Genomic DNA, 24,338 nt, shown 5'->3' with positions numbered 1-24,338 from the left:
CTTTTGTAACGTGCGCTGACATGGCTACCACATGTCGGATCACGCCCCATTTTCAAGCCCCTCCACACCGAATAGTCTTAGTTACATGTTTTCTGATTCCGTATTATTAGTAATGGGTTAGTGTGTTTGTGGCATCTCTTTTTTTATTTCATCTTGTAAGCCTATAAAATGGCACTGCTTTTTTGAGTCAAGTTATGAATGAAAAATTAGAGAGTTATCTCAAAGTCTTGTTTTCCCTACTAATTTCTTTTGAGCTTGACCCACTCAACGAGTTATCTATATCCGATTGGTACATATCACCGGCCAAGTAGTTGTGGACTATTTATGAATTGTGTGACAAAGTCAAGACTTGATGATGACTCAAAGATGACTGATGAATGAATCTAAGATGTTACCAGGTGTACCATGTGTAATGTTGAAAACTCTCCTTTAATCACATATTATATTTATCTCGTACAAAAGAGTTGTCAACAATCAACTCTTATTAAGGCGACAAAAAAATACACTACCCGATGAATTCAACACATCTCAACAACAAGATGAAGTAAAAATGATGAAAAAGTCGATCCTAGGAAAGAATACAATGTAAAGGGGATAACTAATGTTCACCTAGACGGTATCATCAATCTTCAACACTGCATGTACCTCAATCTAATGAGCTTCGGTCCATAACGGAATTGAGATACGTTGTATCAATACCATTGATGGAAAGTATTATACAGACGGGTCTTGAGTCGAGTTGCATACGAGCTCTATAAGTTGTCATCTAATTCATCAGGTATATGTAACTTCTCAATGGCAGCCTGTGGGAAATAAAGAAACAATAACGTTCAACTCACTAATTATTTATAAAAAAAAAATAATAATAAACAATGATCAAAGAAAAGAGAATATAACCTTGATAGTAGCCACATCAGTTGCAGAAGGCTTCAAATCCAAAGCTAGACCAAAATGAAGCATGGCCATGTCATACATAGAGCGATATTTATATATCTTTCCCATTAACGCATATACACTGCTTTCATGAGGCGCGTACTCTTTAAGTTCTTCTAAAACAGTTAAAGCATCGTCAAACTCCTCCATCATTACAAGAATAGTTGCTTTTTGATACATGGGTAGAGGGTTCTTCGTATCTGCTATTATAGCCTTTTCCATCATCGATAAAGCTTCGTCATTTCTCTGACAATGTTTATAAGAAAAAACCCACAAAGATTTTAGTTTTTATTTTTATCAATTTCCATGTGAATGTACATAGAATCAAACCTTTAACGCATGTAAAGAAGTCCCGAGATAAGTCATTATAACAGAAGAACGAGGGTTTATATTCAAAGCCCTATGAAAATGATGCTTTGAGAATTCGTATTTCTCCTGGCGAAGATATATCATTGCAAGACCATGCCATGCGTTATAATGTCTGGGATCTATTTGAAGGGCATTTTGGTAACTTCCAATTCCATTCTCAAAATCCTCCAAAGCCACATATCTGTAAATAAAGATAAAAACCATATGCAGAACATCAAAGGATATATTATGAAGGGTAAAATGCCATTTTCGTCCCTGAGGTTTGGCCAGTTTTGCGACTTTCATCCAAAGGTTTGTTTTTTCCCATTTGGATTCAAAAGGTTTGAAATATTGCTATTTTTATCTGGCTCGTTAACTCCATCCATTTTTCTCCGTTAAGTCAAGGGTATTTGTGTCTTTTTTCTAACTTAAAGGGCAATATATTATTTTTCACTCTATGTAAAATGACCAAATACCCCTGAAAAAGACCGAATTGCCCTTTAAGTTAACAAAAAAGACGGAAATATCCCTGACTTAACGCATAAATATGGATAACGAGCCGGATGAAAATGGCAGGATTTCAAACCTTTTGGATCCTGATGCGAAAAGCAAACCTTTGAACGAAAGCTGCAAAATTGGCCAAACCTCAGTGACGAAAATGGCATTTTACTCTATTATGAATTTATGATACTAAATTAGAGTATAATATATTATAATGAAATTGTACTCGTGACCACATAGGGTGTGAGCATAGACGAATCTAGAATTTAGATGCACTGCTCGTTGAAAGTTTTTTAAAGCGGTTTCATGGTCTTTCTGCATGCTATAACAATTTCCTATTGCACACCTGACATGTTTGTATTAAAAAAATAAATTGTAGACACTAAAAAAGAATCAAATACTTAGTGAGCATTATTCATACTTTTAGTTTTAGAGGTTATAAAAAAGTTAAAAAAACTTACCATGACTGAGGGGCTAAGCCAGGGCCGGTTTTGGGCCTGTGCAGGTCGGGCCACTGCACAAGGCCCAAATCAGAAAGGGGCCCAAAGTTTTTATATATTATATTACCTTATAATCAGATTTAATGAAAGTCCCCGTACTGCACTTACGTTTAACTTGTTAACTGGACATCTGGGCTAGAAAATCTTATAAATCATAATCAGCTTTGAATTTGTGATTCGGGCCCAATTAAACAATAATTTATCGAACATCCATTATTATTCCATTTAGTTACCCAAATCAGATTTGGGCCCATCCCTGATTCACTTACCTGTTGGCTGGGGGGGGGGGGGGGAGGGCGAACTAAAAGACGAACAACATTCAACAACATCACCGAACTACATTATGTGTGAATTTTGAAACTTTGAAGTTCAATTAATGATGTTTAAACTTTTGCAAGATGAAACTTAACGTTTGAACTTTAATGTTTTATTGTGCGTTTGTTTAATTGTTTGATTACTTTACGTTTGAATTTTAATGTTTTATTATGCGTTTGTTTAATTGTTTGATTTTTTAGGAGAGCTTTGCTTCCAAAAACGTTAGGATAGCTCACGATTTGCTAAAGTAAGTTAGTTCGATCATTTTGCTACATTACTATTGTTTTGTTTATTTTATAACGATTAATCAATTATCGTTGTATTGTGGTTTTTGTATATATAAGTGATAAATTTATATTATAGAGATGGACCCAATTTTTTTGTCTCTCACGAGGCCCAAAATTTTTTTTATCATTCTCGGGGACGACCCTGGGCTAAGCGATCGGTTGATATTAGCTCCTGTGCTAAATAACTCAACCTCATATCCTCCTTCAGGTACGATCAAAATTTACTGTTTAAACCCAATTATTTTATATACGTTTGTTATGTTGGTAGTAATAAAATTTTCGATTTAGTCCTTGGCTTTTTTAAGTCTTGTCACTAAACATTGGGGAGTAAATGCGTTACAAAATACAAACCACAGGAACCATCTGTGTACTTTGTTATGATAGTTGTACTTAATGGTTGTTATGATAGTTGTACAAGTTGGTTGTTATGATAGTTGTACTTAACTGATTGTAAGGGTTGTTATGATAGTTGTACGAGTTGGTTGTTATGATAGTTGTACTTAACTGATTGTAAGGGTTGTTATGATAGTTGTCCTTAATGGTTGTTATGATAGTTGTACGCTTGGTTTGATCGAATTTTTCTTCTCTGTTTCTTGTTCAATCGTATCAAAATAGTTATCATCTGAATTAAGTCGTTAACCAACCTCTTGATTCTTGATGCTGGCCCCGAACAGTTGACACTATACTTTATATATATATATAGATAGAGAGAGAGAGTGCTCATGTGAGAACTCCTCCGAGTTGTGAGAACTCCTCCGAGTTGTGAGAACTCTACTTTCCATATGAGTTTTTCAACCAAATTTTGCACAAAGGTAGATTGACATCTAACTAAGACATCTTAAGATATATGTGAAAAGAAGCGAAAAAAATTGACGAGCCGACGTTTTTTTCGACATGTAAATTTCATTTATGGTGGTGTAAATGGTTGCTGATGTCAGCAGCTAGAACATTAAGTCAATTTTACACCACCTGTAAAAAGTGGTATACGTTTTTTAAAATAAGTTTCACTAAAAAAGTTGTCAAATATTTTTTTGAATCAAAGAGTTTTCCAAATTTTTACAACTCATGCTAGTCCTCATTTTAACAATTCCATATATATATAGGGTGGGAGTTGGCTACAAAGTCCATTTTTCCTACAAAGTGTAGGAAGTGTTCTAAGGGGGACATGTGGCATTTAGAGATTTTATATTAAAGGGCATAAAGGTAATTGAATAATTAACTTATTTATGGAAGATTTATTTTTTAAACAAAATAAGGAGATTTTTTTAAGGAAACAACATATCTTTTAAGAATTCAAAATTGTCAGTTACTTATAATAAAAAGAACGTATATAAAACAAATTAACATGACATGCGATCACTCATAAACAAATTCTTAACGTTGTGTTTTAGCAGTTATTGGTTTATTCACGTTGTGTTTTATCAGTTACAAGTGTAAACAACTTACATTTCCGTATAAGACACTTGTATAAATAGTCTAGATTCTGTATAACACACCAATATAAATAACTTACATTCCGTATAACACACCAGTATAAGTATAAACAGCTTACATTCCATATAATACACCAGTATAAACAACTTAGATTTCGTATAACACACCAGTATAAACAACTTCGATCGCCAGTATAAACAACTTAGATTCCGTATAACACACCAGTATAAACAACTTTGATCGCTAGTATAACATACTAGTATAAATAACGTAGATTCCGTATAACACACCAGTATAAACAACTTAGATTATGTAGAACACACCATTATAAAATCTTGCATTCCGTATAACACACTAGTATAAACATATTAGATCACAAAAAAAAAGTCTGAACATTTCTTTGGAATAGATTATAGTGTTATTGTTCTCCATTGTTTGAATGTTCTTGAATCATGTTGATGTATAGATCCATGATTTTAGAGATTGGTGGTTAATTAATGAAGAAATTGCTAGAATAAAGGAAGTGATGGTAGTTTCTTTATTTAAAAAACGATTAATGACTACAATGCCCTCGCTTATTAAATGAATCAATAAATAAAACACAAATATTACAAAAATGCCACCCAACTAATCTCAATCATTGATCAAACACATCCAATGGCACAAAATACTTCCTATACTTTGTAGAGAAAACACACTTTGTAGAGGAACCTCACCCTATATATATATATATATATATATATATATATATATAGGGTTAGGATCGTGTGAGAAGCATTAGGTTAATTGAGAAATTTGAGAAGAATTCTGGACGACACATTTTCCTTAAGCTTTTCGTAATGTACACATATGTATAGTTTAAAATTGACTATATACACATGTGTATAATTCATGATTTTACAATATACATATATGTATATAGTTGATTTTAAACTATACATATGTGTATATTACGAAAAGCTTAGGGAAATGTGTGGTCCAGAATTCTTCTCAAGTTTCTTAAATAGGGTGGACTTCTCTTAGGATCCTTACCCCCCCCTCTCTCTCTCTCTATATATATATATATATATATAGGATTAGGTTCAAACGTGAACAAAATCCCATGCGTGAACTGCGTGAACTAATTTGGGCCCTTGATTTTTATGATCTTGAGATCAAAGTGAGTGGCATGATAGTAAATATGTGGTTAATTTTTTTCATTTAATTAAATGAAAAAGGGTATATCTGTAATTTGCATTTTAAATTGATTGCATAATTCTCGTTCTCTCTCACAAATCAATATTCAATTTCTTCAAGATCCAATTTTCTCTCTAACCTTCACCAGAATCGAAGAAAAAATTGTTCGCCGGATCCTTTTATCACCGGAAAACTCTGTTCCTCGTCTCCTAGTTTTTCTGATCAACAGGTGAAGTTCGCTGGATCGATTCTCAGATCCGAATCGAACAAACAGAGAGAGAGAGGAAGAGTCTATAGAGAGAGAATCAGAGAGTGAGAGGGAAGAAAACAGAGAAGGGGTAGCGATGTCGGCAGCGGCGGCGGGTCTCGACGGCGAACGGTAGGCGACGACAAGTGGTGAAAGTGGAAGTGGTTATGTTTGGTTGGTTCGTATACATATTCTGTTTTGGTTCGATTCGGGCAACCCCAATCATCTCAGATTTAGTTCGGGTGTGATTCGGGTCCGGCGTGATTTTCGGAGGCAACCTACACCCATTCACCTCATGAGTCCCCGGTTAGTATATGTCCATCGATTTGTCTTGCAATCTTGTAATTTTTGGTTAGTTGTTTTGTACACGGTGCGGATTGTATTATCTAGTCCTATGCTTTCATTTTGGCTGGTCTTGTTTTTAGTCTGATAGTTGTTGTTTGTTTTTAGAATACATTGGATTGACTCAGGTAGTTGTAAATGGTTTGGTGTATATGAGAATTGAAGGAATGTGCAGCTTCAAGGATTCGGGTTCGCGACAGGAGGATGGGTTTTAGTGGCACAGCTTCGATTCGGATTCCGATTTGTTTGGTTTGTTTCGGCTTGTGCGGTTCAGTCTCTGTTCAGTTCAGATCTAGGGTTTCATATCTCAAAACTATGTGTTTCGTTTACTCGATTTGAATTTCAGTATTTGAGATTGTGGTTTTTTTTTGTAGGGTTTGCGAGTGGAAATGGTGACGCCACTTGAGGGGTTTCTGACTGACGAACAGAGGGAGGTGTTGAAAACGGTAACTGGGAGCTGGTAGGTTTTGTCGTCGTCGCCCAAGTCACCGTTGTGGTTGATTTCTGAACATGAAATTCAGGTACTAGAAGCATGTTGGCTACACCATATTATGATTTTGCTCTGCTTCAAGGCGATGTACACATGTGTATTTCTGATTTTGCTTGTTTTTAAATCGCTGTACACATGTGTATTCTGATTTTGCTCTGTTTTTAAGGCGCTGTACACATGTGTATTTCTGGTTTTGCTATGTTTTTAATGTGATGTACACATGTGTATAGCGTCTGTTTTTGTGATATCTCATATTTGTTTTGTGTATTGAATGTGTGAAGTTGTTGATGTACACTTGTGACTTATGCAAAGTACGAATTGCTGAGTTTTTTGTGTTATTATAGGAGACGTCGTAAACGAGGAAAGTGGAGATGGAAGGTCGATAAGGATGATTCACGTATGAGGTCGATAAAGATGATTCACGTATGTTTATTTGCTTGGTCGATAAGGATAATTCAGCATACAACGCGGTGAATAGTTGTAAAAGACTATGTCTTTTTTATTTTTCCGATTATGTTGCGTTTATTGTTTTCACGAAAATGAAACTTGTAATTGTATGGTTTTTTTTTTGGTTTTGCAAACATTATGGAAATTGTTATTTGCTTAATAAAAAAGAGTTGTACAGGTTTTGTTTATATGTATGTATTATGTAGCTACTTACACATATGTACCATGCTGAGTACACATGTGTACTGTTCAATTCATATCCAGGTACACATGTGTATACTGTTGAAATATGAAGGTTACGCGGATCTTAAAAATCATAATCCGAATTCAGGTGGTAAAATCTGAAAATAAAATGAAATAAAAGATATTGTGGATAATGATTTTAAAATATGAAAGATGTAACTTAATTCAATTACTAAAATAATGATTTAAATCTAATTTTTATATAATTACAATCATACCCTTAACAACTAAAAAGGAAATCAATGGTTCAGATTAGTTCACGCAGTTCACGCATGGGATTAGGTTCACGCTGGAACCTATATATATATATATATATATATATATATATATATATATATAGTGTAAGTATCTATAGAAAACCCACTTTAATTTAGAAAACCTGGGAAACTCAAAGCTCCCGATGTTTTTTTATTTTGAAAAAGTTTACACATGTTATATACATGTTTTTAAGGGTTTTGGGCAAAAAAAATCAAAAAAGCGCCGAGTAGATATTTTTAAAAAAAATAAACAAGTTTTGGTGTAACACATGTTACAAATATGTCATATGAATGTAACATGTGTTACACCAAAACTTGTTTATTTTTTTTAAAATATCTACTCGGCGCTTTTTTGGTTTTTTTTGCCCAAAACCCTTAAAAACATGTATATAACATGTGTAAATTTTTTTCAAAAAAAAAAAAAAAAAACATCGGGAGCTTTGAGTTTCCCGGGTTTTCTAAATTAAAGTGGGTTTTCTATACATCCTTCCCCTATATATATATATATATATATATATATATATATATATATATATATATATATATATATATATATATATATATATATATATATATATATAGAGAAAGTATAATGTACATCAGGGCTTAACCTACATTAACATACATGACAAAAAATATAACGTGCGTTATTATCATAGAACGTGCGTGATTATAGTCCCATGCGTGATTATGTGGTCCCATGTGTGATTATGTGGTCCCATGCGTGATTATAACCCTGATCCAACGGTTACCATTGTCTCCTACGTGATGTATGATAAGGCTTTTTGTATGTTAACCTTACTCTATATATATATATATATATATATATATATATATAGGGTAGAGTTCCAGCGTGAACAACCTCCCAAGAGTGAACTGCGTGAACAGATATGGACCCTTGATTTCCTTTTTAGTTGTTAAGGGTAGGATTGTAATTATATAAAAGTTAGATTTAAATCATTATTTTAATAATTGAATTAAGTTACATCTTTCCTAATTTAAATTCATTATCCACATTATGTTTATTTATTAATAAGATAATTATCAAAACAAACAACAAATCACCAGATTTCAATCTTAATTTTTATTTCAGATTTCATCACCAGAATTCAAATTTTGATTTTTAAGATCCACGTAACCTTCATATTTCAACGGTATACACATGTGTACTTGGATATAAATAGAACAGTACACATGTGTACTCAGCATCATCGTACATATATGTACAATAATTCACAGGTGTACATCAACATTCAATACAAACAATTATGAGATATCACAAAAACAGACGATATACACATGTGTACATCGCATTAGAAAGAGGGCAAAATCAGAATACACATGTGTACATCGCATTTAAACAAATAACTATTTTAATAATTGAATTAAGTTACATCTTTCCTAATCCTTGATTTGATTTGTGAGAGATTTACGCAATCAATTTAAGAGGATAATTGATTACTTGATTTGTGAGAGATTTATGCAATCAATTTAAGATTGAAATTATACATATACCCTTTTTGTATTTAATTAAATGAAAAAAATTAACCAAATAATTACCATCATGCCACTCACTTTAATCTCAAGATCATAAAAATCAAGGGCCCAGATCCGTTCACGCAGTTCACTCTTGAGATTTTGTTCACGTTTGAACCTAATCCTATATATATATATATATATATATATATATATATATATATATATATACATACATATATATATAGTGGAAAGTTCGAATGAGAAGAATTTTTTTGTAAGAAGAAAAAAGAATAAGTTTTAACCAATAAGAATGTTTGATTTTTACTTCATTTAATATTTGCATTTAATTTTAATGTAAGAGTATATTTGTAAACTTACATAGATCATTAATATCTAGTCTTTCTTTTTAATAGCTAACTACATTAAATTTATAATTTATTTTCAAAAAATATATATTTTTTCAAAAATTAAAAAAAATTAATTTAGAGTGTAGGACAAATTACTAGGTGTGTAGGATAAATTACTAGTTGTGTAGGATAAATTTGAGTACCTGTAGGATAATTTTCGAAATGTGTAGGATAAATTTTTATGTGTGTAGGCAATGAAAATTAGTGTAGAGAATAATAGTATTTATGAGTAATTAATTATTTAAAGATTGTAATAAATGAGATGAAAGAATAATACTTAATATTTTACCATTGTGCCATTTGTTCTTTTTCTTCTCAATTAAATTTTCTTCTCAAATGAACATACCCCTATATATATATATATATATATATATATATATATATAGAGTTAATTACGTTTGTCGTCCCTGTGGTTTGTCAAAAGTCACTATTTCAGTCCATTAGTTTAAAAGTTGTCATTTGAGTCCCTGTGGTTTCACTTTCGTAACTATTTCAGTCCACTCACTTAACACCGTCTATTTATTCTGTTAAGTTTTGATTAAATGACTAAATTGCCCCTGGAAAAAACTAATATAGAAAATTATAAAAACTTTAAAACTATTAAAGGTGGGCCCCACTTCACAAAGTTGCAAAACTTCTTTCCCACACCCATTTTTTCGGTCATTTTCTCCGGCGACTCCATTTTTTCCGGCCATCTTATCCGGCGACCACTGCAACACCACTCGAACTACCAACTGAACCATCACCACCTCACACAACATCATTCTTTATTACCATTACATCACTCTTCTTAGTCATCATTTCCATCAACTGCAACCACCGTGCAAACCTCTACCTGATTTAAAGTACATACCATCAACCCAAACGCCAAAAATCATTCCGTCATTACCAATCCTTTTATCCAAACATCCCCATAAAGATTATATCCATTTTTGCAACAAATTAACGGCATCCATGCGTTTACCTGCTCGCGCACATCATCACTTGGAGAAGCTAGAAGTTTGACAAAAAATGGGACCACATCGTGATCGATTACAACTTTTGTATTATCGGAGTTTCCAGAGGCAATGTTTGTGAGTGCCCAAGCAACCTCAAACTATTGCAAAATTAAAATTAAATTTAATAGAAAACGTAAAAGAATTGAAGAAAGCAACAAGCGGCATTACCTGCTGTGGAAAATACTCGACAAAGTGGGGCACAACACCGGATTATATAACTTCTTCGATTGGTGGGATCGATTCTGTAAAATGAGGTTCAAGTAATTAGATCTAGAAAAAATGTATTTATTGTAGTTACTGAAGCAATTATGTGTACCTATCGAAGGCAATTTATGAAACTGAGTAGTTGCCTCTATGTGACACCTGTGTCTCTATGACCATCAAACAAATACAAAACCAATGAAATATTGTGTTTCATACTTGGGATTTGTATAAATATGTGTATCATTTGCACATACCAATTCTTGTTCGATTTTGAGATTTAAATCACTTTCTAGAAGGTTATACGCGAATTGATGCGTAAACGTAATCAGTTTAATGCAACAAACACTCCGGAATAGTGGCATAGGCTAAACATACCTTAAATAACCCTTACATAACTTAGAAATAAGTTTTGGATGGTTTGGTGTGTCGAAAACAAATTTATTCGATCGTAGGGACTATTTGCGTCAAATTGCGAAACTATGCCGATTTGTATAGTAACGAACATTCCGGAACTTGATCATAAGTTAAACATACCCTAAATATCCTATACATAGCTTAGAAATAGGCTTTGAGGGGTTCGGTATACGAAAATAAACTTATTTGATCAATAGGGACTAAAAGCGTCAAAAAGTGCATAAGTTTGCATTTTCGCGCTTAACTTACGTTCTGAACATATCCGGACATCCAAAAATTTTTGTAATCATTAAAATATTTTATTTTAGTGATTGGAATGCAAAAATACCATTCGTCGCGCAATTTGGGTCGTTTTTGCGTCCATTTGAGTTTTCGTCGTAATTAACTGAATAACGCAACCGTACGACCAAACGAACCGACATCCGGGATGTTTTCAAGCATATTTTAAGTTCCCTATACTTTAACTTCATTTTAGAGCCTTGAAATGAGGTTAACGGGGCTTAAACGTGCCGAAAATCAAGTTTTAAGCATGCAGGGACTATTTCTGCCAAAATGTGAAAGTTCTGCCTGACCTCCCTCGCGCCACGCGCCAGAACCAGGACACCCTGGCATGCCACGCTACAGAGGAACATTTTCAGCAGTTTAGTTTCAGCATCTGGCTTGATTTACAGGGTCTTTTGTGTAATTTTCTCAATACCTGGAGCTGGTTTTAGACTTCCATTGTATTCAATACCATGTTCCACAAGTGTAGGGTCAAGATTGATCCTTCTAAACACTTGGAATGATCTTGATGATCCAATATTCCTATAAATAGACATGGGTTCTTCATTCATTCCTCACACTTGATCTCATTTCTGCTCTAAGTTGAAGCTCTCCCTTATGAAGCTTCATACCTGAGTATTTTGAGATCAAACCTTCATTGCTTGGACCTTTTGTAAGCTTCTTTCATGCTTTTATGCTTTTCAAGCATGAAAGTCAAACAGTGTTTGACTTTCTGCTTTGACCATGATTTGGTCAACACAAAGTTCGTTTGAACTTTGCAACGTGAGCGTAATCACGATGGTTATAGTCCCATGTGACTATACCTACTGATTACCACGTCGATTAGTCGAAGTGACGAGTCAAAGTTTCGGTCAAAATACGTGTTTATGCGTATTTTGCATCGAAGCTATTTTCGGGTATCAAAACACTTTGTTTCGATATCAAACCTGTTTTCTAACTTAGTTAAACATGTTTTAACATGTTTAGCTCGTCACTTTTAGTCTAGTGCTTGTATAGAGTCGTAAGTCAAGCGGTCTAAACCACCAGTTAGACTTTCGAACTCGATCCGTTTGGTCGATCATTAGGATCTGACCAAGCATGTTTAGTGACCATAGTTGTATAGGGAATAACCTTCCGAGGTTATACCTTATGGTCACATAGTTTAATTAGTTGTATGATAGGTAGTTTATATGCCTTAGGAAAATGACCAAAATGCCCTTTTCATGCATAATTGGTATTTCAGCATATGTAACTTTACTTTTGTCACTTAAACTGATTATGCAACATATTTAAACATGTTAGGGCATATAATACTTGTCATAGGACTAGTTAGGCGTCTCAAACGCGCATTCGCGCGAACGACGCGTTAAAGTAGCGTAAGCTACCTTAATGGGTCGTAACGGGTCGTAAGCACTTAGGATAGGTTCCGATTTAGAATGTAGGCTTTGTTAAACCATATCACATGAGTTCCAATAGTCATTTGGTTTACGAGACCTCGTTCTACCCGATCTCCTGATTTAGGTACCGATTGTTTAACTAGCGATCCGATTACTAGGTACCACTTGATTCCTTGATTTCCGAGCTTTCTTAGGACACTTAATCGAGGATACTTACAATCTCAAGTGAGTACATAGTCCCCTCTTTTACGTTTTCAAATGTTTTGGGGTGATATATATGTGCCGATACGCTATTTTCATGATTTCGACTATATGATTGCACATGCATAGTACTATTTTTCGACGAATTGAACTATTATCCATGGCTTAAACAACTGATTTTCAAGTTTGTACGACTATTTGTCTGTTCATATGTTTACTTATACATTCATTAACAATGATCAAGCCGATTGGTAGTACGATATAGCGCTATAGGACTAGACACCCCATTCCTGTTGTATGGAATGTCAGAAACCAAATTTTAACCAAATAGAATTTGCCTTTGTGGTATTTCTATAGTCTCTAAAGTGTAGTTTGATGCACTAAGGTTTGAATGTATTACCAAATCGCGATATATGGTATATTTCGATATACTACCAACGTGATACTGTTTGCTAAAGCATAATTTGATATGCTATTGTTTACTAAAATATAGTTTGATATATTACCAAACCACGATTTAGGTATGTTCCGACATACTACCAACGTGATATTATTTACTAAAGTATAGTTGATATACTACCGACTTTGTTATTCCACAAACTAAAGTATATTCTAATATACTACCAAAGCATAGTTGATGTGCTATTTTCAAATCCAAAGCATAAGTTGATATGTTATTTACAAAACCAAAGTATAATGTATTATACTATCGATGTTTTTCATTCCTAAACCAAAGTATACTTGCGATATACTACTGAATCTATTATTTCCGAAACTAAAGTATATTCTAATATACTATCTATTTATCTATTTCAAACTAAAGTATATTTAGATATACTACTCATCCGCTTATCACAAAACTAAAGTATATTTTTGTATATACTATAAAAATTTTATCAAAACGACGCATTTTAGAAACAAAACTTTATACAAGGATTCATGGCTATTTTTGAAAACATAAAACCTTTCCTTGTGTTATCCAAAGCCATGAATCTAATTCACAAATTCTATGTTACTCACAGGCATTTTTATGCTCACGTACCTATTTTCACATATGTTTCAGGTGCTGCTATGTGATGATTGTTGATGCATGCTACACATAGGATGGACTTGTGCCTTAGCGACTTTAAAACTTGAGAGACAATTATTTGTATTTATCTGATTTGTAATAAAACAACAAGTTCAATAATTCAATAAAACGAAACTATTTAATCCATGGTTGTGAAAAAATGATTTTGTTACGACACTCCCCGACGTTTCCGCCACGATTTGTTGTTTTACGTGGTCGGGGTGTGACACTCTAGCTGTAAGTTATTATCATTGGAAGAGGTGGGTGGCGTGGTGGTGTTGTGTGGCAGAGGTGGGTGGCGTGCGACGGAGGTGGGTGGCGTGGTGGTGCTGTGTGGCAGAGGTGGGTAGTTGTGGTGGGTGGTAACGAGTCGAGGTAGGTGGTGGCAGTGGCTTGTTGTGTTGTTCTGCAGAGAAAGAAAATTGAAATATTGAAGTTCTAACAATTTAGCCCCTCACTTTCATTGTTTGATAATTTAGCCCTTTATTTATTTATGTTTTAACTTTAAGAACAGGGGCATTATAGTCATTTCATACAGAACTAATAGAATAACTAGACGGGGTTAACAAATGTGGATTGAAATAGTTACGAAAGTGAAGCCACAGAGACTGAAATGACAATTTTTAAACTAATGAACTGAAATAGTGATTTTTGACAAACCACAGTGATGAAAAACGTAATTAACTCATATATATATATATATATATATATATATATATATATATATATATATATATATATATATATATATATATATATATATATATATAGGAGAAAGATCCGTTAGGAACCACCCTTTATTGCGAGAACCAATGTGAACACAACCAAAAATACCTAAAAATAGCTAAAAAACACACATAAAGTTTTTTTTTTAAAAATCACTACTTTTAGTAGCAAAAAAAGAACCCTCGAGAACTTGGTCAAAAACAATTCAAATTCAAATTTTTTTTTCTACACTTATCATTATTATTCGAATACAATGTTAGAAATTTAATTTACACGTTTAAATTTATGGGAATTCGTAAATAAAGAAAATTTACACATGTGTAAGTTTGCCATTTACACATGTGTAAATATGTTATATTTACACATGTGTAAAAAATCTAAAAAGAGTGATTTTTAAAGGAGAAATGAATTATTTAATGTGTAAATTCTTTTTTTGATGTTCTATCTTAATTACAATGAGGTTTGTATTAAAAAATTGGTTTTGATTGGTTTTTTTTTTCATTCGTTCTCACGGTTCTCGCAATATTTAGCGTTCTCAAGATAACCCTCCCCTATCTATTATATATAATAAATGAAAGTAGATTTGGGCGACGTGTCATTAAATTAGGGCATCACTTTTTTCATTTTCCCACCCAACAGTACCTCCGTCCCCTTTTTTCCTTTATCATCTCTCTTCTCATCTATCTTTTCAAATGGCTAGGGTTCCTTCTCTCTCGATCTTCAGTGCGATTCAACAAAAACTCTGTGTTTTCTTCTTCACCACGATTCTCATCTAATCCAGGTATGATTAATCTTCCTTCTATTCCATTTAGGGTTTTATTGATATATCATCTTAATCAGTAATCTTCCTTCTTCACCACGATTCTCTTCACCTGCTTCTCGATTTCTCATCCAAAACATTTGATTCCTTTCAAAACGATGTCCGTTGCAAGCGATTTCCACAGGTATGTTTATCTACGCCTTTTGATTTTGTTTATTCGAGAGTTTTCGTTGAAGTCTCTTCGGATAGTTATATTCTTATATCTTCGTATGTGTCATGAATCACGATCAGTTTTGGTTCATCTTATACTGTTTTCTGATCTGATTAGCTTTTTATTTGTGAATTTGTTTGTTTGCTATTACTAGAAGGTGTTGATTTGAGTACTATATGAATTGATGAACTGGAAGTTTTTGCTAGGTTTTTATTAGTATGGTGAATAGTAAACCTATTTGAGAAACGAAGTGACTGATGTGTGTAAAATGCAACATATAAAACACATCAATTAAGGCATAAAACTAACCCTTTTTAAGTACTAATGTTGGAAAAAGAGTGTTTTTGTCTTCCTTTTGTATTTTCAGGATGAAATGAGCTCAAAATCACAAAAGAAGCAAAAAGACCACTAATTCTACCATAAATACAAGAAAAGGAACAAAAGTGGACTGCCCGGACCCTCAACGACACCTCCCAAGGCAAAAAGAAGGAAACAGAGTCTGAACACGCCCCGTGTCCAGCGAACACGGGGGCGTGCCCAGGAAGCAGCAGAAAAGACAAACCAGTAGAAGCTTCCATTGCCCACCACGGGGCCGTGTCCAGCGAGCACGGGGGCGTGGTGAAAGTACAGCAGGCGCATTAATTGTAATTCGCAATTACAATTAATGAGGAGAGAGAGTGTCAGGCGGGCACGGGGCCGTGTCCAGCGGACACGGGGCCGTGTCCAGCCTTCTGTTCAGCCTATAAATAGAGGAGCTTGGATTCATTCTCTCTCATCCCTTGGCACACCACCTCTCTCACACTTCATCCACCACCCACCACCACCATAACACCATCATCCACCACCATCATCCATTGTCCATCGTAGAGTGTGTGAGTCATCTCGGGATCCAAGATTGATCGTAAGAGTTCTTGACAATCAAGGCCATGTTTGCCTAAGTCTCTTACATCACTTGGTGAAGACAAGTGTTTAGTATAATACTTTTTATTTTTAATCTTTTGCACTTTTTATTTGGTTTTGTATTAATGACTTTAATAACTAGTTACTTATGTTGAAGGTGATCTTTCCTTATCGTTTGTCCGTGGTGTCTTGGCGTTATTTTACTGTCTATATAAAATAAAAGATTTTCACCATTCATATCTCCACGGTCTATATGGAGGTATGTTGGCTACCTGGTCGGGGGTTAAGGGAACGGTTTGGTAAGGGTCTTGCCCTTGTTCAGCGTTTAGAGGTCCTGCTTGGGACCTGGGTCAAATTTAGTAGGATCTCCTTCAATGCCCATAGGTATTGGATGGCGGGGATCCAAACTCTTTGACCCCCTCATAAGTTAACTACTATTAATACTATAACCCGGCTATTTAGGACTGTATCCCTGCTGACTCAGACTACTTAGCCGAGGGTAACGTCACCGCCAAAAGCGGGGCCTACCATAATTTGCATTAATAACTTAATTCATTATCTTTCAATAATCCGACCCTTTAGGATTGTATCCTTGCTGACTCAAACTACTGGGTTGAGGGTAACGTCGCCTTCAAAAGAGGGGCCTACTACAATAACTAAGATAATCTCTTAAACAAGTGCAAAAGTGCGAAAATAATCAAAGGTTATACTAATACACGTGTCGGAACCAAGTGATTCATCTTGTCTATCTGTTTTTATTTTTATTTTATTTTCAGCATTTTAGTTAGTTTTTATTTTTCTTAGTTTAAAACATTTTTCTAACCTTTTTGATTTGATTAGACGTTGAGGATAAACCGGTATTAAAAGCTCTTGTGTCCTTGGACGACCTCGGTATCTTACCAACACTATACTACGTCCACGATGGGTGCACTTGCCCATATGTGTGTTTAGTGTTAGTAAATATCGTGTTTTATAAATTTAAAACTTGGCTAAAAGTGTAAAAAGGGCTTAAATACTCATCAAAATAATATTACACTACACACGCATCAAGTTTTTGGCGCCGCTGCCGGGGACACAAGGATTTTAAGAAAGTTAGGAATCAACGGCCTAATCATATTTTTATTTTTCTTTAATTTTTTTTAGATTTTTTCTTAGATTTTTAGCTTCTGCAGAGCTCAGCACGGGGCCGTGCCTGGTCGGACACGGGCCGTGCTCAGCAAAGTTACTGGCAGTTTTTGTTTTTCAAGTTACAGAAGGCTGACCACGGGGCCGTGCCGGTGCAACACGGGGCCGTGTCCAACTTCCAGTAACTGGGATCTGGAAAACAATCACTGTATTTCCGACCACGGGCCCGTGTTCGCTCAACACGGGGCCGTGGTGAACCTTCTGACCGACATTCTTTTTTGTTTTTATTGCAGGACTTGGAACCCGACACCATCCTCACGTAGTGTATGAGCTCCAGTTCCAATAAAGACATAAAAGAACCGCTAGAAGAACCCGAACGCTTTCTCAGAAAAAGGTTAAAAGCCAAAAACCAAGAGAAGGTTTCGGGTGATCCACCCCCAATGGCGGACCAACGTACCCTCATGGATTATTTACGGCCCACCGTAGGTAATCTAGGCGCCGCTATCAATGCCCCGAATGTCGAAGCCAATAACTTCGAACTTCGACCGCACTTGATACAAATGCTCCAAAACTCCGCAACCTTTCACGGGCTTGCGGACGAGGATCCCCATCTACATATAACTAATTTCTTAGAAATATGTGATACCTTTCGGATCAATGGGGCATCAAACGACGCCATCCGCCTCCGTATGTTTCCATTCTCACTGAAAGACCGAGCGAAAGCTTGGCTCAACACCCTCCCAGCTGGATCGGTAAACACCTGGGATGAACTAGCCCAAAAATTTCTATATAAGTATTTCCCTCCTTCTAAAACTGCTAAATTAATGGCTGAAATTAATACATACTCACAAGAGGACGGGGAATCCTTATATGAAACTTGGGAAAGGTTCAAGGAGCTATTACGCAAGTGCCCCCATCACGGCCTCGCAATATGGCAACAAGTATCCACTTTCTACAATGGATTGTTGCCACATACTAGGCAGACACTTGATTCTAGCTCCGGGGGACTTTTAGGTAATCGACGCCCACACGAAATATATAATCAAATTGAGGAAATTGCTCAAACCAATTTTCAATGGCACACTCCCCGGGGAAATAAGTCTATCGCCCCGGGCGCCCATAAGGTCGACGAAAGCACCTCTTTACAAGCCCAAATCGAGGCCCTTTCTTCAAAAATAAAAAAATTAGAAATGACAAAAACAGTCTCGGTTATGGCTTGTGAGGGGTGTGGTGGGTCACATGAAAATTGGAGTTGCATGAAAGAAACGGACGATCAACAAGAAATGGTAAACTACATTGATAATAGACCTAGGCCGTCGGGTCCTCCAACGGGAACCTACAACCAAGGATGGCGAAACCACCCAAACCTTGGTTGGAGGGAAACCGGCAATAGTAGTAACCAACAAACCCAACGTACAAACTTTCAGCAATCAAGAAATGAGTCACAAAATTTCACTCAACAACAAGGTGGACGAGAAAGGCTCGAAGATACTATATCTCGCCTCGTCTCCGACACTGATAAGAAAACCTCGGAAAGATTTCTACAATTAGAATCTAATTTTAGGAATCAACAAGCTAGCATTCAAAACATAGAAAAACAAATAAATCAACTAGCACAAAATTTTTCCGAGAGACCGCAAGGCGCATTACCTAGCAATACCGAAACAAACCCAAAGGCGCAAGTTCACCTCATCACACTACGAAACCGCACCGTAGGGCCTGCAGAAGTACCTCCAGCGGCGGAAGAAACAACGCCAACACATCCGCAGGAAAAGAACTCTCCCCCATCACCAGAGCCTATCAAGGCTCCTCGAGTTCCGTACCCCGGTAGGTTAATTCGTCAAAAGACCAATGAGCAATTCGCAAAATTCGAAAGTTTGCTAAAACAATTGCATGTCAATATTCCTTTTATCGAAGTCCTAACCCAAATGCCCAAATACTCTAAATTTATGAGGGACTTCCTTACACATAAAAAGAAAATTGAAAATTTGCAATTAGTTAATTTAGGCGAAGAATGCTCTGCCCTCGTACTCAATAAACTACCCCAAAAGAAGATCGATCCCGGAAGTTTCACGATTCCATGCTCAATAGGGGAATCACCCGTTCGCAATGCCTTGGCCGACTTAGGGGCTAGCATTAACCTCATGCCCTCATCAATGTTCAAAAGGCTTGGCTTGGGAACCACGAGCCCTACAAAAATAAGCATACAACTCGCTGATCGATCAGTCAAATTCCCACAAGGTGTCATCGAAAATGTCTTGGTAAGGGTAAGCAAATTCGTTTATCCCGTTGACTTTGTCATACTCGACATGGAGGAAGACACCGAGGTCCCCCTTATCCTAGGGAGACCCTTCCTTGCCACAGCACAAGCAGTGGTAGACATGAATGAAGGGACACTGACTTTGAGGTATGGGGACGATGAGGTGAAGTTCGGAGTTGGGAAGAGAATAGAGGACGACGACCCGGTCAACTACATGAAGGTTATTGACTCGAGCTTGGATGCCGCTCTCCGACGGTGTAACTTGGGAAGCAAGGCACTCCACTCAGAAAAGATATAACCAGAAATCGGGTCTAGCCAAGGACCCTTATAAACATGGCGCACCACGGAGGCATTCCGCGGATCTATCCTTAGTTTAGTTTAGTTTAATCTTTTAATTTTTGCAGAATAAAACACACTCATGGTGGTAATGGATGAAAAAGGGAACGAGAAAAAATGGAACCATGCATGAAGAACAGAGCAACCCGACAAAAATCTCCATCACAGAAGGCTCAACACGGGCCGTGCCCAACCAACACGGCCCCGTGCTGAGCCCCTGCAGAAAAATCACCCAGTTCAGGTAACTGGACACGGGCCGTGTTCAGCGGACACGCCCCCGTGTCCAGGCTTCTGTTTCAATTCTAAAATTTTTGTTACTGGCACTTGACCACGGGGCCGTGCCCGGTGAACACGGGGCCGTGTCCAGAGTGCCAGTAACATAAATATTTGCTTTTTAACACACTTTTATACATTTTAATCAACCAAAAATATTGTTTTTGGACACATTGAGGACAATGTGTAATTTAAGTGTGGGGGGGATGCTAAAACCTTGAAATTTTGCAAAATCCTAAACACAAGCCTTACACAAAACTCTATTGGAACCGCTAAACACCCCAAATTTTTTCAAAAACCTTTTTCATTTTTTTTTATTTACTTGTCTTAGTTTAAGTTAGGAAGAACAAGTTCTAAAAAGGTTATATTTTTACAAGTTTACAACCGATAGCGTCGTGATAAAAAAGGAACCAACATAAGAAAATTATGAAACGGCATAACAAGTCTAGTTTAAAATTCGATTATATATGCTTGGTCACATTTAAAAACCCATTCCCACAAAAGTGAGTTTTGAGCCTTTATTGAGCATAAAAATACACATATTTAGATTAAATGCTCATTTTTCGTTTCTTGTGTGAATAGCCGCTCGGTCCTTACAGATCTAGAACTTGCCACGACGATACATTCCCGGTCCTTACCAACTTAAACCCAAGTAAGTAAATGATGGAGGCATTAGGACTAACTATTTTTCTTTCAAAACCATTATTTTTCATTTCTTTTACCTACCCAAAAAAAAAAAAAAATCCCCCTAGAAAACCCCTTTGAGCCTAAACCTTTCATTTCATTACCCCCAAAACAATTTTTTTTTATCCACCAAAAACCTTTTTCATTTTTTATTTTAGTAACAAGCTCGGTTTTTCATAAACGTACCCTTTTATGTGACGAAAAAAAAAATAATAAAAATTTTGAAATAATCAAGTCAAAAACAAACAAAAGCTACAAAAGCTTGTTTGGAGAAATACTTCAAAAATAATAAGTCACTAAAAACAAGGTGTTTTACGAAAACCGACACTTGTTACGATTTTCGCCCTTTTTACTAACCACTAACCAACCACCCACCTTTAAACCTAAGCCTTCACCCCAAAAGTCCTCTTGATATTTACAAAGGTAAAAAGTTAAAAAGGAGGAGGATTGATTGCTTGGCAAGCCTATGGAAGACGTAAGTTCCGTGCCGCTCTCGAGTGATTCACTTAAATATACACCTTCGGCCGAGTGTTGAGTGATCTCCCGTGAGGTATGTGAACTTGTATATAAATGGAATTTTAATAAGGCATGTTATGCCCAAATAAGTAGTTTATCTTGTGAAAAGTTCAAAATAAATCATAACGAATAGGATTGTAAATAACTAAAAATAAAACCTATAAAAACCTTGGATTCCCGACACTCTAGGACAAGCTAAAAAAACTTCTCTTCTACCTATTCCATTTGGGAGTGTAAGCCACATTTAAAGAGTTTTGCTTGAGGACAAGCAAAAGTTCAAGTGTGGGGGTATTTGATGTGTGTAAAATGCAACATATAAAACACATCAATTAAGGCATAAAACTAACCCTTTTTAAGTACTAATGTTGGAAAAAGAGTGTTTTTGTCTTCCTTTTGTATTTTCAGGATGAAATGAGCTCAAAATCACAAAAGAAGCAAAAAGACCACTAATTCTACCATAAATACAAGAAAAGGAACAAAAGTGGACTGCCCGGACCCTCAACGACACCTCCCAAGGCAAAAAGAAGGAAACAGAGTCTGAACACGCCCCGTGTCCAGCGAACACGGGGGCGTGCCCAGGAAGCAGCAGAAAAGACAAACCAGTAGAAGCTTCCATTGCCCACCACGGGGCCGTGTCCAGCGAGCACGGGGGCGTGGTGAAAGTACAGCAGGCGCATTAATTGTAATTCGCAATTACAATTAATGAGGAGAGAGAGTGTCAGGCGGGCACGGGGCCGTGTCCAGCGGACACGGGGCCGTGTCCAGCCTTCTGTTCAGCCTATAAATAGAGGAGCTTGGATTCATTCTCTCTCATCCCTTGGCACACCACCTCTCTCACACTTCATCCACCACCCACCACCACCATAACACCATCATCCACCACCATCATCCATTGTCCATCGTAGAGTGTGTGAGTCATCTCGGGATCCAAGATTGATCGTAAGAGTTCTTGACAATCAAGGCCATGTTTGCCTAAGTCTCTTACATCACTTGGTGAAGACAAGTGTTTAGTATAATACTTTTTATTTTTAATCTTTTGCACTTTTTATTTGGTTTTGTATTAATGACTTTAATAACTAGTTACTTATGTTGAAGGTGATCTTTCCTTATCGTTTGTCCGTGGTGTCTTGGCGTTATTTTACTGTCTATATAAAATAAAAGATTTTCACCATTCATATCTCCACGGTCTATATGGAGGTATGTTGGCTACCTGGTCGGGGGTTAAGGGAACGGTTTGGTAAGGGTCTTGCCCTTGTTCAGCGTTTAGAGGTCCTGCTTGGGACCTGGGTCAAATTTAGTAGGATCTCCTTCAATGCCCATAGGTATTGGATGGCGGGGATCCAAACTCTTTGACCCCCTCATAAGTTAACTACTATTAATACTATAACCCGGCTATTTAGGACTGTATCCCTGCTGACTCAGACTACTTAGCCGAGGGTAACGTCACCGCCAAAAGCGGGGCCTACCATAATTTGCATTAATAACTTAATTCATTATCTTTCAATAATCCGACCCTTTAGGATTGTATCCTTGCTGACTCAAACTACTGGGTTGAGGGTAACGTCGCCTTCAAAAGAGGGGCCTACTACAATAACTAAGATAATCTCTTAAACAAGTGCAAAAGTACGAAAATAATCAAAGGTTATACTAATACACGTGTCGGAACCAAGTGATTCATCTTGTCTATCTGTTTTTATTTTTATTTTATTTTCAGCATTTTAGTTAGTTTTTATTTTTCTTAGTTTAAAACATTTTTCTAACCTTTTTGATTTGATTAGACGTTGAGGATAAACCGGTATTAAAAGCTCTTGTGTCCTTGGACGACCTCGGTATCTTACCAACACTATACTACGTCCACGATGGGTGCACTTGCCCATATGTGTGTTTAGTGTTAGCAAATATCGTGTTTTATAAATTTAAAACTTGGCTAAAAGTGTAAAAAGGGCTTAAATACTCATCAAAATAATATTACACTACACACGCATCAGTGACGATCTGTGATTCTGTGTTAAGTATAGAACAAACTCCTCTTCAATTTTATGTGTGGCAAATTCTATTTGATTACTGTATTAGGGTTTGTATTTTTTTTTATTTAACAGTTTGTGATATTGAACCTGTAATGTATCTGGTAATTACACTGTTACAATTTATTGATGGAGATAGTGTTAAGTTTTTGTGTCTGATAGCTAAAAAAGAAAGTAGGCAGATGTATCTGTAGAATATGGACTTATCTATTTCTATACCGCTGCTGATTTCAGGTTGGATTGCTGAATGTAGGGAAGTCGACTCTCTTCAATACTCTGACCAAGTTATCGATACCTGCTGAGAACTTTCCATTTTGTACAGTTGAACCTAATGAAGCGCGTGTCAACATTCCTGATGAGCGGTTTGAATGGCTCTGTCAACTGTTCAAGCAAACGAGTTTGGTAATATATAAGCCCTGCTATAGACCGAAGGATACTGAATGGTCTATGAATGCAACAATAAATTAAGTGAGTTTTTGCTTGGTAGGTTTCTGCTAGGGATGAGATTTTTTACCGAAATACCGGTACCGTACCGGTACCATACCGGTACCGTACCGATACCGTACCGTACCG

At 36.1% G+C, this 24,338-nt stretch overlaps 1 protein-coding gene, 1 long non-coding RNA gene and 1 other non-coding gene across 3 annotated transcripts; 1 reads left to right on the top strand and 2 right to left on the bottom strand.

Moving 5' to 3' along the window:
- Positions 1-410: 410 nt before the first annotated feature.
- Positions 411-2,257, bottom strand: LOC110911824 (cell division cycle protein 27 homolog B). The gene is made up of 5 exons (XM_022156474.1): positions 2,244-2,257; positions 2,009-2,128; positions 1,264-1,483; positions 898-1,179; positions 411-803 (listed from the first exon to the last, which is right to left on the bottom strand). Exons 2-5 carry the CDS (start codon positions 2,101-2,103, stop codon positions 753-755), a joined length of 648 nt encoding a protein of 215 aa, XP_022012166.1. The 5' UTR covers positions 2,104-2,128; positions 2,244-2,257; the 3' UTR covers positions 411-752.
- Positions 2,258-5,613: 3,356 nt separating this feature from the next.
- LOC118487619 lies at positions 5,614-6,971 on the top strand. Its single transcript, XR_004882148.1, has 3 exons — positions 5,614-6,380; positions 6,458-6,604; positions 6,918-6,971. It is a non-coding gene; the product is annotated as an uncharacterized LOC118487619 (long non-coding RNA).
- An 11,519-nt stretch (positions 6,972-18,490) lies between these two features.
- Positions 18,491-18,597, bottom strand: LOC118487811. The gene has a single exon (XR_004882754.1). It is a non-coding gene; the product is annotated as a small nucleolar RNA R71 (small nucleolar RNA).
- Between the last annotated feature and the right edge of the window lie 5,741 nt (positions 18,598-24,338).

This window comes from Helianthus annuus, chromosome 15 (assembly GCF_002127325.2).
Source record: "Helianthus annuus cultivar XRQ/B chromosome 15, HanXRQr2.0-SUNRISE, whole genome shotgun sequence".
Lineage (NCBI taxonomy): Eukaryota > Viridiplantae > Streptophyta > Magnoliopsida > Asterales > Asteraceae > Helianthus > Helianthus annuus.
Note: the sequence above shows the minus strand (reverse complement) of the source record. Positions and strands in the feature narration are given on the sequence as shown.

What these genes read in the sequence shown, in the direction of transcription:
- LOC110911824 (XM_022156474.1), bottom strand. Translation starts at nt 2,103, where the DNA reads ATGCAGAAAGACCATGAAACCGCTTTAAAAAACTTTCAACGAGCAGTG. An exon ending in CACACCCTATGTGGTCACGA is followed by an intron (nt 1,484 to 2,008) that starts GTACAATTTCAT and finishes CTTTATTTACAG; the next exon opens with ATATGTGGCTTTGGAGGATT. An exon ending in CTGATGTGGCTACTATCAAG is followed by an intron (nt 804 to 897) that starts GTTATATTCTCT and finishes TATTTCCCACAG; the next exon opens with GCTGCCATTGAGAAGTTACA.